The sequence below is a fragment of the Sciurus vulgaris genome (assembly GCF_902686455.1).
Source record: "Sciurus vulgaris genome assembly, chromosome: 4".
Classification (NCBI taxonomy): Eukaryota; Metazoa; Chordata; class Mammalia; order Rodentia; family Sciuridae; genus Sciurus; species Sciurus vulgaris.
Genome location: NC_136464.1, coordinates 67,394,622 through 67,411,753, shown reverse-complemented (window position 1 = coordinate 67,411,753; position 17,132 = coordinate 67,394,622). Strand labels below are relative to the sequence as shown.

General features: G+C 39.5%; 1 protein-coding gene across 4 annotated transcripts in view; it reads right to left on the bottom strand.

Annotated features, from left to right (window-relative positions):
• The window catches only part of SLC16A9 (solute carrier family 16 member 9), a 53,742-nt gene that overhangs the window by 26,880 nt on the left and 9,730 nt on the right, over positions 1-17,132 (bottom strand). For 2 of the 4 annotated variants that reach the window (XM_079138149.1, XM_079138146.1), the window contains exon 2: positions 3,658-3,889. In XM_079138149.1, coding sequence (XP_078994275.1) covers positions 3,658-3,853 — 196 coding nt within the window. In that variant the 5' untranslated portion in view covers positions 3,854-3,889. Of the gene's footprint in view, positions 1-3,657; positions 3,890-4,146; positions 4,224-15,427; positions 15,544-17,132 lie in introns of those variants that run through there. The other 2 variants (XM_079138148.1, XM_079138147.1) reach the window with 2 other exon arrangements.

Genomic DNA, 17,132 nt, shown 5'->3' with positions numbered 1-17,132 from the left:
GACATACCCCTGAATTTATGTGCAACTGTATATTTAAAAGTATGTGAAGTTCATTTTTATCAGAAAGATGCACTCGTATAAAGTCATCTTTTATTAAAAAGAATGCAAAGATGTCTATATGTTTTTTTCACTAGAATACTACCAGAACCAGGGTCACTGGAAATATAATTTATTTTTTATAACTTACATGGCATGAGTAATGTCACATCCACAAAAAAATTTACAGTAGTCCCCTTCATATACCAAAAGAAATCAGTAAGTTGTACCTGAGAGTTATCAAAAAGTACAAAATCAAAATCTCAATAGAAAAGGCCTGAGCCAGTATAGCTCCTAAATAAAAAATCACTTTTGAGACTTCAGGGGAAAAAAATCATGGGACTGGACTTGTAGTTCAGAGGTAGAGGGCCTGTTTAGCTTATGTGAGGCCCTGATCTGATCCCCTGCACAAACACATGTACACACACACACACACACACACACACACACACACACATACATACGCATGAATGTATCGGGCCCATCACAGAATTACTGAATTAGAATGACTAGAGAGAAAAATCCAAGCAACCATATGCTGAAATTTTTCTATAAATGATTTAATTATCTCCCTGGTTGAGAAATCCTGGTAACTATTTGGGTCACCAACATAAAACATGCTTGTCCCACTTCCAAAGTAATATTAGTCTTATTTATCTATAACAAAGTTGTCAAGAAAGCAGGTTGTCAATGTGGCTTACATGCTGCTAGTCAGTGCTCAGTTTTCAAGATTTGTCTCTTAATTTATGCTACAAAGAACTATGGGTAGAACATCAAATATTTTCAGTAGCATGAACTCTGCTCACAGCTGGACACAATGTTGAAAGGGCACACAGGCAGTCCCATAAGCATTAGCTCTTTAGCCATCTTGTTTTTCACTACTTCCTCATCTTGAACTCTCTGCTCTCCTTTTCTTAGGCTCATTTTCAAAGTTCTAATTGGCAGATCCAAGTGCCTCCTCATCAAATTGATGACAGCAGGCCTAAAGAAATAAAATGCCTTGCACAAGTTTCCCCAGCTAAATGGTGGCAGAGCCAGGACTTGAGTTAGCCTCTGCCTTCACCTCAAGCCCCTTAAGTACTTGTTTGCTCACTGAATTTTGGTAAGACTCTTCATCGTTCCAGCCCTACAAGCCTCTTAGAAGGTCCCCCCATTTTATTGAATGCTCTGCAGTCATTGTCTTAAGATTCTTAATAAGTTTTTAAACAAGGATCCTGTATTTTCATTTTGCACTGGGACCTATAAATTATGTACCCTCTTGCTTAAAAGTGATGATGGCTGCCCCTGGCCCTGGAGAAAACTCAACATCCACCTAGGAATGTAGAGAAAGTATAGAGCGACACTTCAATTTTCAAGGGAAAATCAGCCCCACCTCAAGGAGACCTCAGCTTCCCTCAGCCTTCTCCTACCTGGACAGATTTCAAGAAGGAAGTCTCCTTCTCCAACTATGTATTAAGGAAGGTATCATTTTTCAATTATCCTTGGGCCCTTGCTGGAAACTGGGATACTTACATTTCTGTTTAAGTATTTTCTATTGGGAATGGTGACTGCATTAGTCAGCTTTTTGTCACTGTGACGGAAATACTTGAAAGGAACAAGTTAGAGGAAGAAAAGTTTATTTTGGCTCAGGGTTTCAGAAGTCCCAGTTTATGGTCAGCTGTCTCTATCCCTGTGGGCCAGAGGTGAGGCAGAACATCATGGCAGAAGGGCATGGTGGCTCAGTTCATGGCAGTCAGGAAGTAAAGAGAGATAGAGAGAGAAAGAATATAATTCCTGAGACCCATCTCCTCCAGTCATGCCCCACCTGCCTACAGTTACCACCAGTACAGTAGACCTTTCAAATTATTAATCCATAAAATGGATTAATTTTCTGATTAGATTACAGCTCTCATAATCTGATCATTTCACCTCTGAACATTCATTCTTGTCTCACATGAGCCTTTGGGAGACACCTCATATCCAAATCATAACAATGACCAATTAGGAGACATTTTAAAAATTCCTTTCCACTCCAGGTTGTTTTCTGGAAATCAATACTTACAAATCCCTTCATATCAATTATCATCCTCTTGTACTTTGACTACTTTATAAACAGTTCCTATTTTGAAAATCTCTTTCAAATAAAAACTTGGGTAAACTTTTCCTGTTTCTCTTGTACTCATAATGACAATATTATTTTCATATGTTTAATTATGCCTAATTATCTTACCTGTCACAGCCAGATCATTCACATTATTTTTTCAAGTCTTGGGTGTCTTGTTTTTAATTTGAAAAGGTAACACGACAATTGGAAGCACTTTTTTTCCTGACCACCCCCTCCCTGTGGAGGTCCCTTTAATATCCAAGAGACACAACTACTTGAAAGAAGGAACAACTAATACATTCTGTTATAAGCATATTTTCATGAAACCATTTTAGAACTCAAAAACACCTAATAAATAACCAATTCAATGTTCTTATTTTCCTCACAAGAAGAGAGAATGTGATTTGCTCAGCAAATCATGTTAAATTCTTGACACACAGGAAGAGATTCCAGGGTTACTGACCCCATCTAAGTCACTGTCTTAGCATATTTAAGCTTAAGTAGTTCCAAGTAAGTTAGAGCAATGATCACTACACACTACTGTAGAGTTTAAAGAATGACTTCAGAAACTGAAGTAGCATATGATGGTAAAACAAAATTTAAAATCCTCTACTATTCTCCTTAAAGATGACAGAAATCAGTATTATATAATATGCAACCATTAATTCAAAATATTCCTTTCAGGGACACACAAAATGCCACACATTTATCTTTTAATAACCTGGATTAAAATCCTTAATAACATCATCATTGTAAGACAAGACTACACTTTGCTATGCCAGATTTTTCTTATTAAGCTGTCATGAACATAGGACATGTGATCTGACCAGTGTAACCAAAGCAGAACAGCAGTCACGAGTCATGTGGAAACTACTTAGATACCCCCTGTGCATCTTTTGGTCCTTTGATCATCAACACATCTTGGTTATACCTGGCATACTACCTTCATCACTCTGATTTATTTGTACTCAAGAAAGTATATGCATACCCTCATGAGACTGTGAGCTTCCTTCCCCTGCCACCTTGGTGCTGGGGATGGAACCTAGGGCCTCATGCATGCTAGGAAAGCATGCTACCACTGAGCCACATTTACTGAGCCAAATCCCCAGCCCCAAACTATGAACTTCTTAATGGCAGGAACCTTGGGGTTGCAGTTCATTTTTTCATTTCTAGCATCTAGTGCACTGCTTGGCACACTAAGATTTCTGCCATTTTTAGGGAGAACAATAGAGGAATTCATTCATTCATGGATGAATAATTATCTTATGGAATTCCTGTATTTTCATATTTCTGTATTATAGAGAAAAAGTGGCAAAAGAGGATACAGCAGGAAAATATGTTGTACATTTTTTTTCAGTGCTTGGATCAAATGCATAGCCTTGTGCATGCTAGGCAATACTCTACCACTGACCTACACCCCAGACCATGTTATACTTAAAAAAAATAAAAAGCCTTCTATATCTTGCACAATGTTAACAGTGTAGCAAATGTAATTAAGTGAAGAAACAGTAAGGAGAGGCAGACATTTCTCTACTTACTTGCAAGCAAGCCAACTCCACTGGCTAGAGATCCGACCCAGGCTGTTTTTCCTTTCCCTTCACCAAAAGCATCCAACCATTCTACATATAAGACTCCAACAGCTAATGGGGATCCGTAACACAAAAACTGAGTGAAGAAGGAGACGAGCACAATTACCCAGCCCCATCCACCATCAGGTGACTTTTTAAATTCCATTGTAAGATGAAATCAAGACAGTGTCTTCTGTAGGTCCTGAAAGGAAAAAAAAAGCAGAAGAGGAAGGCAAATTTAGATTGTGGTAGTGTAGTATTTTAGATTAAAACATCTCCTTCTAAATTAAGAAATAAAAAGATTCTCTAAACATATACATGAACAGGCACAAAATACTACTCACATATCAAGTTAGTTTTTAAATTTCCATTTGTGATATGCAGAAATCATGCATCTACTAGTACAGAAAAATTTTAATTATAAAAAGGCAAAGAGTGGCAGGGCACAGTGGCACACACCTGTAATCCCAATGACCCAGGAGGCTGAGGCAGAAGGATCACAAATTCGAGGCCACCCTGGGCAACTCAGCAAGATTCTATCTCAAAATAAAATTAAAAATTAAAAAGGACTGGAGATAGAGCACATCTGGGTCAAAAAAAAAAAAGGGGGGCACAAATTGAAGTGTTGTCTTTCCAATCTTGTCCCCTTTCACCGGAGTTTTCATCCCCTCCTAACAGCAGGGAACCCATGATTTTAGTTTCTTGGACTCCCCAGGAAGTAGACTCTTAGCAAGAAAGGCATTTATTAGGAGCATTCTTGGGTCTGCACCTACAGAAGGGAACACAGCAGAGGGAGAAGATATACAGCCAAGCAGTTAAAAGGAAGGGGTCCTAAAGTTGGGATGACTCTTCAGAGTTGCCTGAGGGCTGGCCTCATCCCCAATGCTGTCCCTTCACTGGATACAGGCCACCCCTGGACAGAGTGATAACCTCGGGGGGCAATTGGCCCATTAGGGCAATCAGCTAAAGGTCATCTGTCAAGAGCAGTCCCAGCAGCTGGGACAAGGAATCTTTCATTCCTGACAGGGACCTTGCGGGGGCTGGCAGCACATCACAACATTTGCCAACTTGAGTATCCTTTCACATAGAAAAACACAACCAAGAAAGTATGCTTAGATTTCCCTCTTTTTTGAAACAAAACAAAACAAAACAAAAAGAATAATATTGTACATTATACTCTGCACCTTGTTTCATTTACTTAATATCCTTGGAGATTTTTTTCCTAACACACAGAGAAAGCATCCTTACTCATTTTTTTGTTTTTGCTGTTTAAATTGGCACTTAGTATCTCACCATATGGACATATGTTTATTTGTTCCTTTACTTATAGCAAATAGGCAAAACTGAAAAAAGGACAAAAGGTACACAGTACCCACTGACCTATTTCCCATCCAATCCCCATCTCCTCCACAGGTAACCAAAGCTTGCCTTTTATATCTAGTTTCCTTATGTACACACAAGCAAACTCAAATTAGGTTTCCTCTATGTCTTACAAGGCATCCTATACACATTGGCATGGTATCCGGAAGATCTTTCATAATCATGTTTACTACCTTCCTCATTCTTACTGTTATGCTATAGTCCGGTACAGGGCTCTCTCTTAATTTGTTTACTCAGTCCCCTGTGGCTGACCTTGAAAAGCATACTGCAGTGAGTAGTCTTACGTATACACACATCTTTTTTACTTATGCATATCTGTCAGGCAGAACTCCAGAGGAACTGTTGAGTCAAAGGAAGGGTTCCTTTGAAATTGTTAAAAAGGTTTTAAAAATGTATTTCCTTCTCTAGTGGGGTCAAATTCCTTCCCTCTCCATCACTGTAAATCTTTTCAATATTTTCTGGTTATTCATGTTTACTTTCTTTTTAATTAATTAATTAACCTATTTATTGCAGTGCTGGGGATTGAACGAGGGGGTGTTCTACCCCTGAGCTATATCCCCAGACCTTTAGACAGGGTCTCCTTAAATACCTCAGGAAGGCCTTGAGCTTTCCATCCTCCACCCTCAGGTTCCCTAGTCAGTGGCATTACTGGCATGAATCAACATGCTGGCTTACTTTTCTATCTGATCTTCAGAATCAGCCTGTTTCCAGCACCACACACACACACACACACACACACACACACACACACACAAAACCTCTTGTGAATAAAACTGAGATGCTCACAGGGCAGGCACTGGCTGTACGGCTCCATGTCTTCTATGGCCACTTCTGACCACACATATGTTAATTGGAATATGCCTCTCCTGTTCAGACTAAGAAGAGAATGACTGGAGTCATCTGGGAAACGGGGACACAGCAATTCCTCACACTAGTGGAACAGTAATATGAACCTGAGAAATCATAAGGAGAATGTATAATTAAGTAGAGTGGGTACTGTTAGGAAGTAGTTATTAATGAGCAATGGAAGGCAAAGCAAGATCACAGAGTTACTTAAAGTTACTCTTCAAGTCGTTCACGTTACTGCCAAGACACTTCACAGAAGAAGATATATAAATGGTCAACAAATATATGAAAAAATGTTCATCATCTCTAGCAATTAGAAAAATTCAAATTAAAACTACACTGAGAATTCATTTCACTCCAGTCGGAAGGGCAATTATCAAGAATACAAGTAAAAGTAAATGTTATTAAGGATGTGGGGGAAAAGGTACACTGACACATTGCCAGTGGGATGGCAAATTGGTGCAATCACTCTGGAAAGCAGTACAGAGATTCCTTAAAAAACTTAGAATGGAACCATTTGACCCAGTTATCCCACTCCTCAGCTTACACCCAAAGGACTTAAGCTCAGCATAGTACAATGATGCAACCACATCAATATTTACAGCAGCTTAATTCACAATTGCAAAGCTATGGAACCAACCAAGGTGCCCTTCAACAGATGAATGGATAAAGAAAATGTAGATATACACCATGGAACTCGGCCATAAAGAAGAATGCCTTTATGACTTTTGCTGGTAAATGGATGGATATGGAGACTATCGTGCTAAGTGAAATAAGCCAATCCCCCCAAAACAAAGATCAAATGTTCTCTCTGATATGCAGATGCCAACACAGTAAGGGGGTGGGAATAGAAGTTCATTGGATTAGACAAAGGAGAAAGAAGGAAAAGGAGGGGGGATAAGAATAGAAAGGACCCTAGAATAAATTGGACATAACTTTTCTGTGTTCATATATGAATATTCCACTGTGAATCTCCACATCATGTACAACAAGGAGAATGGGATCCTAAGCAGAATGCTATACTTCATTTATGTAGAATTTGTCCAAATATTGTCATGTATATCTAAAATGAACAAAATTTTTAAACGTTCTGAATAAAATAGAAACAATAAATTAAAAGAAGATTTTGACATGACAAAATTTACATATTCTACCATTGTAGTATTCACGATCAATGGATTAAATCTTCCTTACTTAAAGCACTATTCTGACCATGCTGTTCTATTTTGGGGGGAGGGATTTTTAAATTCACAGGTGAGATTTGTCTATTTTTGTTTTTAATTTTTAGTAGGTTTTGGTTTCAAAATTATATTTAGGTTTTTGACAAATTAAAAGTTTTCCTTCTGTAGGTTTGAAAAGCTTATGTGACAGTGGATTTAAAGACCCAAGGCATCAACAGGTCCTCCCACTTTAACCTATTCTTTTAGTGTCTCTTTACCATGCCACTTTTACAGTCAGGTTTAACAAGAGTCTTGTTTGCTTACAGGTTTTGCCAAGCCATTCCCTTGACTGTGGTTTCATCAGATAATAGGTAAGGACAGTGGAATACCATTCATCCATTCACACACTTCCTTAATTAGATGACAGTGCATTTGGCACTTCAAGAGTCATAGCTACACCCATCTTTAACCTGGGCTGTAGGGAATTTCTTCCCTTCAAATTCAGAGCATGAGTTGAAACTCATGTCACGACCTGTCAGGTCTATGTACAAATTAACTTTCCATAATAATTGAGAGTATTAATAATTGAAAATTGAAAGATGTTAAGAATTTGTGTCAAAAGCTGTAGAGTCTCAAATGCAATCAAGCAACACGATTATGTTAAAAGGGAAAATAATTCAAACTTCCAGACATGGAGATCTTTTGAAATAATCAGTAATATTCTCCATCAGAAGTTTACTGTTTCTAGTACCTACTCCAGTGTAAAAGTAAACAAGGTAATTCTAGTCCTTCTAATGACAATTTAGTATTTTAAAATTCCTGTTCAGAATCCCCTTTATGTAGACTTAATGTAATCTTATTACCCAACTAGATAATATATGATAAAAATAATCAAACATCCAACTTAGTGAAACCCTGTCTCAAAATAAAAAAAGTAAAGGGCTGAGGATGTAGAATGTAGCTCAGTGGTAGAGCAGTCCTGCATTCAATCCCAGTATGGTAAAAAAAAAAAAAAAAAAAAAATTGTATAAAGACAAATGCGTATGGGATCATCTTTCATTGAAATTCTCAAATTATTGCACTTCAGGAAAAGTACACTGACATAGGCAGAACAGAATAACGAAGAAAGCCAGTGTTTTCCAGAAGATGAAAGTAAAGAGGATTCTCTTCCTTATCAGTGTTCAAATCTAAGCAGACAGAAATTCCTCTCAATGCCCAGCATGGTGGTACACTCCTCTAATCCCAGCAACTTGGGAAGCTGAAGCAGAAAGATCCCGAGTTCAAGACCAACCTCAGCAATTTAGTGAGGTCCTAAGCAACTTGGCCAGAACCCGCCTCAAAAAAAATAAACAAACAGTGTGTGGAGGGGGGGCAGTGGTTACTGGGGAATATGGCTCAGTAGTAAAGTTCAAGTCCCAGTACCACAAAAAATATGATGATGATGATGTCTATACCTAAAACCTTTGCTCTCTCTTGTCTTTTCTCTGGTGACATTTCAACATGTAGGCCAAAAGCCTGAGAAATTCTCATGTGAAATATTTAGAAAAACATACCTGTGAAATACAAAGTGCCCATGTATATCAACTCAGACTAGACAGATTGACAAGTGTTTATGGAGATGACTAAAAGCTTCTGATCTGTTGTCATCTTGTAATTTAAGATATATATGATCTGAAAAATACCATTAGTGATTTCTCATTTTCACCTTACTCCTATAGTTTCCTCTGTTGCTTAGATACCTTCACCTGCTATTTCTCTGATGGTCTATAATCCATAAGGTGATTTCAGAAATATGCCCAGTCTTCATCTCTCTCTTTCCATATGCATTTCATTAGGAATTTCCTAATTGTCTTTTGGGAATCATACAGGATTTGAGGTGGGTGCCACTGTCCCTGGCTATAATTTGTTTTTTTTTTTTTTGTTGTTTTGTTTTTTTAGTAATTTTAATTTTTGATTTATTTTGAAGTACTGAGGACTGAACCCAACCCAGAGCCTCACACATGCTAGGCAAGTGCTCTACCACAGAGCTACATCCTCACCCCTCCCCTATAATTTGGATCTTAAATGTCCCCAAAGCACCATGTGTAAAGGCTTAAACACTAGCTTAGGGAGGTGGAGGAAACTTTAAGAGGTGGGGGCTATAAGGTCACCCCCCCCCCTTAGGTGCCAACATGGCGCTGGCCGAGCTTCTCTTCCTGATTTTACTCCTCATAACTTCTTCCCACCAGCGCGAACTTGCACCCAATTGACGCTTGACACCCCGCCCAGACCCCTAGCAACAAGGCTCACCCAGTCAACCATCACCCTGTCCCCCAGCAACAAGGCTCTCCTAATCAAGTCTCACCCCGTTTCATGCCCCAACCAATCAGCCTCTTCCCAGCCCTATGTAAGTGTATGCATTTTTAAAATAAAATGGAACTTCTCCAGTGATTTGCTTTGACTGTGGCTCTGTGTGCTTCTTTCAGGGGCTGGACAGAAGTCGGGGTGGGGGGGACTTGGGGGCATTCCCTTGAAGGGGACAGTGCCCCTCTTCCTCTTTTGCGCCTTTTGTATAAGAAGAGAAGCTTTTCTTTGCCTCCCACTCACACCATGATGTGTAGGCACAGGCCCAAAACAAACAGGGCCAGTGGCCATCCAATCATTTACTGAAACCTCACAAACTCTGAGCCAAAATAAACCTTTTCTTTCTGTAAGTTGATTATCTCAGGTGTTTGTTACAGCAATGAAAAGTACTTTTGGTCTGTAATTACTAAGGGTTAAAAAGTACAACACCTGCTGTCACCAGTGGCAAAAAGTGTCAGCATACTTATAATCTACTTTTTACAACAATTATATGTAGCAGCAAGCTTTAAAATAATATAAGTTCCCGGGAGGTCAAAAACATATTTTCAGATGAATCTACCCTACCTGTTGATCCACGTATGAGTGAGCATGGTCTCACCAACACACGTCCTTTAGAAGTTGGAGCCACTGGATCGATTTTTGTCACTGTCCACTGACATTTCACAATATTAGCCTATGATTCCTCTTCTAAAGTCAAGTAAACTTAATTAGAAATTATAGTTTTCTAAAGAAAAGGAATCTATGCTGTTGTACTTCAAAGTTTTAAAACTGTAAAATCATTTCACCACTCTCATGATATAGATATATTTATTTTATATCTACAATTCTATAAGTATTTTCTGTAATATAAAATAGCTGTGTAAGCTATTATTACAAAAATATTGTAACATAATATTATAATATAATAGCTATTTGATTATATAATTAATTAATAATTAATAATTTTAGTACAACTATGAATTCATTTGTGGGGGCCTTAATAAGATTGTCTCAAGGTCAAGAGAGGACTAAGCCACCTCTATGTTTCTGTCTCCATGTTTCAGTATTAAATCCTGAAGGGGAAAAAAAAAAGATGCAAAAAACAAATTGTCTGTTAAGATTTACATTAAATGCTATAAGTTGGGCACAGTGACACACTTCTATAATCTCAGTGACTCAGGAGGATGAGGCAGGAGAATCCCAAGTTTAAAACCAGCCTCATCAACTTAGCAATGCCATAAGCAACTTAGTGAGACCCTATCTCACTAAGATTAAAAAAATTAAAAAATTAAAAAAACCAAAGGGGGTTGGGGAGGTAGTTTAATGGTTAAGCACTCCTGAGTTCAATCACACACACACACACACACACACACACACACACACACACACACACACAAATTAGTGCTATCAGAGCTGGGAATGGGGCTCAGTTTAATGTACTTACCAGGCATGCGTGATGCTCTGGGTTTGTTCCCCAGCACTGCCACAGATGGTGGCACATCTGTAATCCCAGCTACTCAGGAGGCTAAGGCAGGAGGATTACAAATTCAAGGCTAGCCCCTGCAACTTAATGAGACCCCACATCAAACAAACAGACAAACAAACAAACAACAAAAAATGTAAACTAAGGGAATGAAGCCAAGTAAGAAAGGCTTCTGTGTATAATTCCATTTGTACAAAATGTAGAGAACAGGCAAATCTGTAGAGACAGAAGGTAGATTAGTGGCTTACTGTGACTAGGAAGTTTTGGAGCAGAAAGAGGAGGGATACTAATGATTAGGATATTTCTTTTGGATGTGATGAAAATGCTTGAAAATTAATTATGGTGATAGCTGCGCTTCTATGAATATACTAAACTCCACCAAACTGTACACTTTAAATAGGTGAATTGTATGGTACATAAATTGTAATTTAATAAAGCTATTATTTACAAAATGAAGGTAGACCCCAACTGTGCACATTTGTCAAAATGTATTATATTGATGATTGTTTGATTCTATTGTATGTAAATTATGTTTACATACAATAATTTACATGTTTTTAAAAGAAGAAAAATAATGCTATGAATACACAGGGTTACAATGACCATATATTTGGCCTTATTTGGAGATAAAATCAACTGCATCTGTGAAGCACTCATAGGCCGGTGGCCCTTCTCCCACCCATGTCTACACCCCCACTAACAGACACACCCGGGTTTTTAACCTAGAAACAGGTTTGTACAAAGCCAATAAAATCAGGAGATTGGGTGTTGCTTATTCCTCTGGCTTCGTAGCTCCTCAAAGGACAATGAGCAAAGCTTCTCAGGCACAGTCATGACTAAACATCATAAAAGAATCAGAGCAATTAAAACAGCATAAATCCCAGATTTCTGAAGTAAACGCCAGAGACCTTTGACTGCCTTATGTACATATGGAAAAAATAAGTGAAGGAAAATCATCTAACTCAAGTTAGCAACATCCTCCCATGACAGTCTCCCTTATTCCTCTGAGAACTGCCATGTAGATAAAGTAAGAGAGTGGAAGAGGGGAAGCGTGGTTAATATCTGGTTCCAGAGTGACAGGAAGTGAGTAATGTTTAAGATCATGGGTTTTATTTTTAAATGAAAATCTGCATTCTGATTCAGTCTGTGCTACGTACCAGGTGATATTGAGCTAATTACTTAATGGCTCTGAGCCAGTTTTCCCATTTGTAAAATGGTATAATACTGGATTAAAAATGTAAAGCTCTGTGACTGTCATACAGTAAAATGCTTAATAAATATCAGCTATTAAATGAATAATCTTAAGGAATTTCTCATAATCTCATACCCACTTTCTAAGGAATAGTTACCAGATACTCACCCCTTGTTCTAGAGGTACCTGTTATGGAGCATTAGAAATCTAAGGTTTTTAGCTGGGCTTGGTGACACATGCCTATAATCTCATCTACTTAGAAGACAAGAGGCCAGAAGATCACAAATTCAAGGTCAGCCTGGGCAATTTAGTGAGACTCATCTTAAAATCAAACAGAAATAAAAAGAGCTAGAGATTTAGATCAGTGCTGAGTGCTTGCGCAGGATGTACAAGGCCCTGGGTTTGACCCCTAACACAAAAGGAAGGACATCAATCTAGAGCTTTTAAGATTTTTTCATCTCTATGTCATGATATTTAGAACATTTGAACAAATGTCTGAACATTGGAAGATTGCAATAATTCAAAAGTGGTGTTTACTACAGGATAAGTGTCCTTAATTCAAAAATTCAATAACTGAAATGTTCCAAAATCTAAATCTGTTTTGGTGGCAACATAATGTCACAAGTGGAAAATTTCACACCTGACCAGTTGCAGTCAAAATACAGGTGCATTAAAAACATTTTATAGTATTACCTTCAGACCATGTAAACATAAAACAGAAATAAATTTTATGTGTACACTTGAGTCTTATTGCCAAGATATCTCATTATGTATATGCAAATACTACAAAATTCAAAACTCTGAAACACTTCTGGTCCCAAGCATTTTGGATAAGGGATCTGTTAGGATTTGGCTTCCCTTTAATTTGGGGTTCAAGAAGTAATTTAGTGTGTTAGAAATTTTAGAATCTGAACTGTGTGTGTGTGTGTGTGTGTATGTGTGTGTGTGTGTGTGTGTGCGCGCGCTACATTCCAGCCCTTTTTATTTTCTTATTTTGAGACAGGTTCTCACTCTGGCGCCCAGGCTGACCTTGTTCCTCTTGCCTCAGCCTCCCAAGTAGCTGGGATCATAGAGTTATGCCACCTCTCCTGCAGATATCTGTTCATTATTAAAAAGGCACTCTGTGGTTCTAACCCAGGTCATCCACACTGACACGCTGAGAAACTTCACCCATCCACAGTGATTCTCGACCTGTCTGGAATTCTCTGGGGAAATTATACAAACCTGATGCCAGATCCCAGCACCAGGCTGCTCCAGGGTGGGGCCTGCCCTCCCACTTCCTTTGGAAGCTTGCCAGGAGAATCTGTCTGATGTGCGGGCAGGGGTGAGAATCACTGCCCTATAGAATGGAAGAACAACTGTCCCCTCTTCTGACTCAGTGGGGGAAGGTCTCAGGCAAAAGGGAAAAAGGATAAGAGGCAGCTGTGGGCCAGAGGGGGACTGGACCAAGTGTAAACTCTCATGCTGTCTTAGTCATTCAGGCTGCTCTAACAAAATACCACAAGCCGGGGTTTTAGAACAACAGAATTGCATTGCTCACAGTTCTTGGGAATTGGAAATCCAAGATCAAGGTAGGAACATTATCTTGTGATGGATGGTTCACTTTCTGGTTCATAAATGGTGCCTCTCACTGTGTCCTCATATGGTTCAAGGGGTATGGGTATTTTCTTCCATAAGGACACAAATCCTATTCATGAAGCCTCCACCCTATGCACCTAATCATTTCCTAAAGGCCCTACCTCCTGACACCTTCACCTTAGGGAGTAGGATCTCAATATATGAGTCTGTGATGAGGAGCATTAATACCCAGACCACAGAATACCCTGAGCCCGCCCACTGCAGTAGCCAGAGGCAGTTGTTCTTCTAACTACACCATATTTCTCTGACAAGGGCACAGCTTATTTATCTCACCACTCACCAATCTTACTTCATCTTCATATCTGGGTTTCAAATAGAAATGAAAACAAAATTCTTATGGAGACTGTTACAGGGCAAAGGCCTGCCAGAAAGCTGAAGCAGTAACAGACGTCCTTCCTCACCCTAATTCTTATGATCATGACGGAGAATTTTTTTCAGACATGTCATGAGGTTACTGAAGAGAAAGGAAAAGGGACATTCTCAAAGGATAGTAGCCTTTCTCAGAGAGAAGGACAGAGTACCTCTCCTGCTATCCAGTTTTATTGGGGGTCTCAGGGAAGTTTCCAGAGAGTCCCACCCAGATCCACCTCTTGACTTCTGACTGACAGCATAGGAACTGCACAGACCACCACTAGAGAGGAGGGCGTGGTGCTCACAGAACTGGAGCTAAGGAAAGTGAATACCTCCGTTCTTGCCTTCATTCCCTGCCCCACATTTAATTGGTTTGTTACCTTTTGAATAGCCCGCAGAAAACATTCTTGGTGAGGGTCTTAATATGTTGGTTGTAAGGGTAATTGTGGGTTGAGACCTAGCTTCTGTGATAAAAAAGGATCCAGGCCACCTGGAAAGGTACAACCTGATCTTGAAACAATAATTTTCCTTAAAGGGATGCAATTACCAGTGGGAGAGATTTTCACAGACCAGACACCCATATTCCCTGCACTTGTCTGTTAAATAAAGCTTCTTGTGGTTTTCAGTTGCTCCTCTTTGACCTTTCTCTGCTCACCCATTCATGGCTGACTTGCCCACCTAACAGAAAGAATGACCATGGAAAAAGGTGTTTTCTTGATTTCCTATAAAATTTTGGGAAAAATGCAGGCAAACAATGCCAGTGATGAAAAATTTAAAAGATGAATATATTTGTTTATTAGCAGATTTGCAAAGGGTTTTTAATGAAAATTGGAGAAAGTGGTATAAGACAGTGTATCAAACGGCTCCTTAAAAAGACCCCTAACATGCCATTGAGCCTGGGTGAATTGTGTCATTGTAGAAGAGTAAGCATCTCTCTCCAAAGAATCAAACTTTGGCAGAACGAGAGAAGAACACTGGACCTTCTCAGGAGAACATGGCTTTTTTCCTAAGCACAATGGACCAGAGAGAAGAGAAGAGAAACATGAACAGTCACCTGCTCCCTTTTACTTGTTCCATTTGGCTCTGTCCCCACTGGTGGTGACAATGTTATTAACTCCCAATTTTGGAGTGGCAAATCCCCAAAATCTGTTGGCTGGTCTCTGGTTAGAAAATAAACCTAGCTTCATGCCTGCAGCTCCAGAGAGAGCCAGCACACACCATTGCCAGCCAGAAGAAAGTCTTTTCCAGTCTTTCTTATTGTCCCCAAAGGCCAAACATGGACTCAACATCCCACAGTCCATCCTTCTGCTGTCTGGCAATCAAGGAAAGACCCAAGAATCTCAGGGCAACCAGTGTCAAGATACTCACCCCTACTCTCTTGGTCCACACCACATTCCACAGCCAGCATCTGAAGTCCCCAGCACAGCAGTTATGGGATTGTCAGGGAAAACCCTGAGAAGATTCTAACTATGATGATGGTGTTGCTGAGGAGGAGGATAATTATAATAAGGCAGTCAACGTGGTAGTCACCTATTAATTTGTTCACATTAGCAAAACCACCTCTCAGTTTAGGAAAGGCTGGGAAGCTGTGATTTTTTGGTAACTGGGTCATGTGGTTACAAGAAAGGCTGGCAGGATTTCCACCTTTCTCTTACTTTGATATCTATAGTTTTGCACAAGTACACAACCAGACATATCTATTAATATGTAGAAATATAATTCTAGAAAATGCAGTGTAAGAAATGGGAGCACAGGTTGGGGACCCAGATAAACCAAGTGCACTTCCCAGCTCTGGTATGAGGCAGAAGCGTCACCTTCAGCAGGTCAATTATATCTCTGCCTCTCACTTGCTTCATGTATCTAGTAGGGGAATGATAGGATTTACCTCATCAGTCTGTTGCAGTGATTATGTGAAATAATTTATGTAAAGTACTTAGCATGGTGACTGCCATACAATAATCTTAACATAAATCATTATTTCTTACACCTTTAAACCTAATCAATTTACAAAATGACTTAAAAAAAATGCTGGCACAGCTCCCCCTAAAAATCTGAAAATACTGAGCCTATAAAAAAGTCTGGCCAGAATGTCCTTGACACCCCTCCTTCCCTGACACAACAGAACTTCTTCTATTAGACAACTGGTTCTAGAATTTCACTATCTCACATTCAGCAGCACTGAAAACACACCACACACACATTACTACACTCCCCAAAATACGCAAATGGTATTTTCAACCTCCCTTAGCATAATTTCTTAACAGAAAGAAGAAAAGTCAACAAATGGGAAGAATGCAGTCTCACTGAGGAAAGACCACAATAACAGTGGCTGCTTGCAGATCACCAAGAACCCTCAGGAAAAGTTTTTGAAAAGGGGGGGGGGGGGGACTGAAGTCCAAACAAGGTTTGCTTTCATATCCTTTCATTCATTTCCTTCCTCCTGACTCCCTCCTACCCTTTTCCTTCTTTCCCTCCTTCCCACCATCCTTCTCTCCCTCCCTCCCTCTCTGCTCCCTTCCTTCCTTCCTTCCTTTTCTCCTCAGTTCAGGAAGCCCCATGGCTCATGAGCATCCCTCTTCCAGACAATGCTGAACAGTTACCAGGATGCTTATGATAGGAAGCAGGTAGACATGGGGGTGTGCATGAAGTTCAGGGATAAGTCACACTGGCCCTGCCACAGCCACCACACGCTGACCTGCTACCATGCTTTCTCTTAAAAAGCTCCTTACCTAAGGCCGTTCTCTGACTTAAGTCAACAGGATAAGTTACATTCTGGCAAAAAAAAATCTGTTGTCCATAGTGCTATATCTCTCAAGCCTCTTGATAGTAAGATTCCTCCCTGCTGATAAGAACAAAAGTTATCTTGAAGGTGGGACTTTTACCACTCAAAGCCCACCTACCATAAAAATCTATAAAAACAAGTTTCAGTTAGAACTAGTCAGTGCAAACCAAGGTGATTGAGAATTGTCTTTACATCTTTAGCATATGATATTAATCCCACCTCCTCCATGAGTTTTGCTTGGGCACGCATGGGTAAAAACAAGTGCCGCAAGAACTTAAAAATTTAATGCAA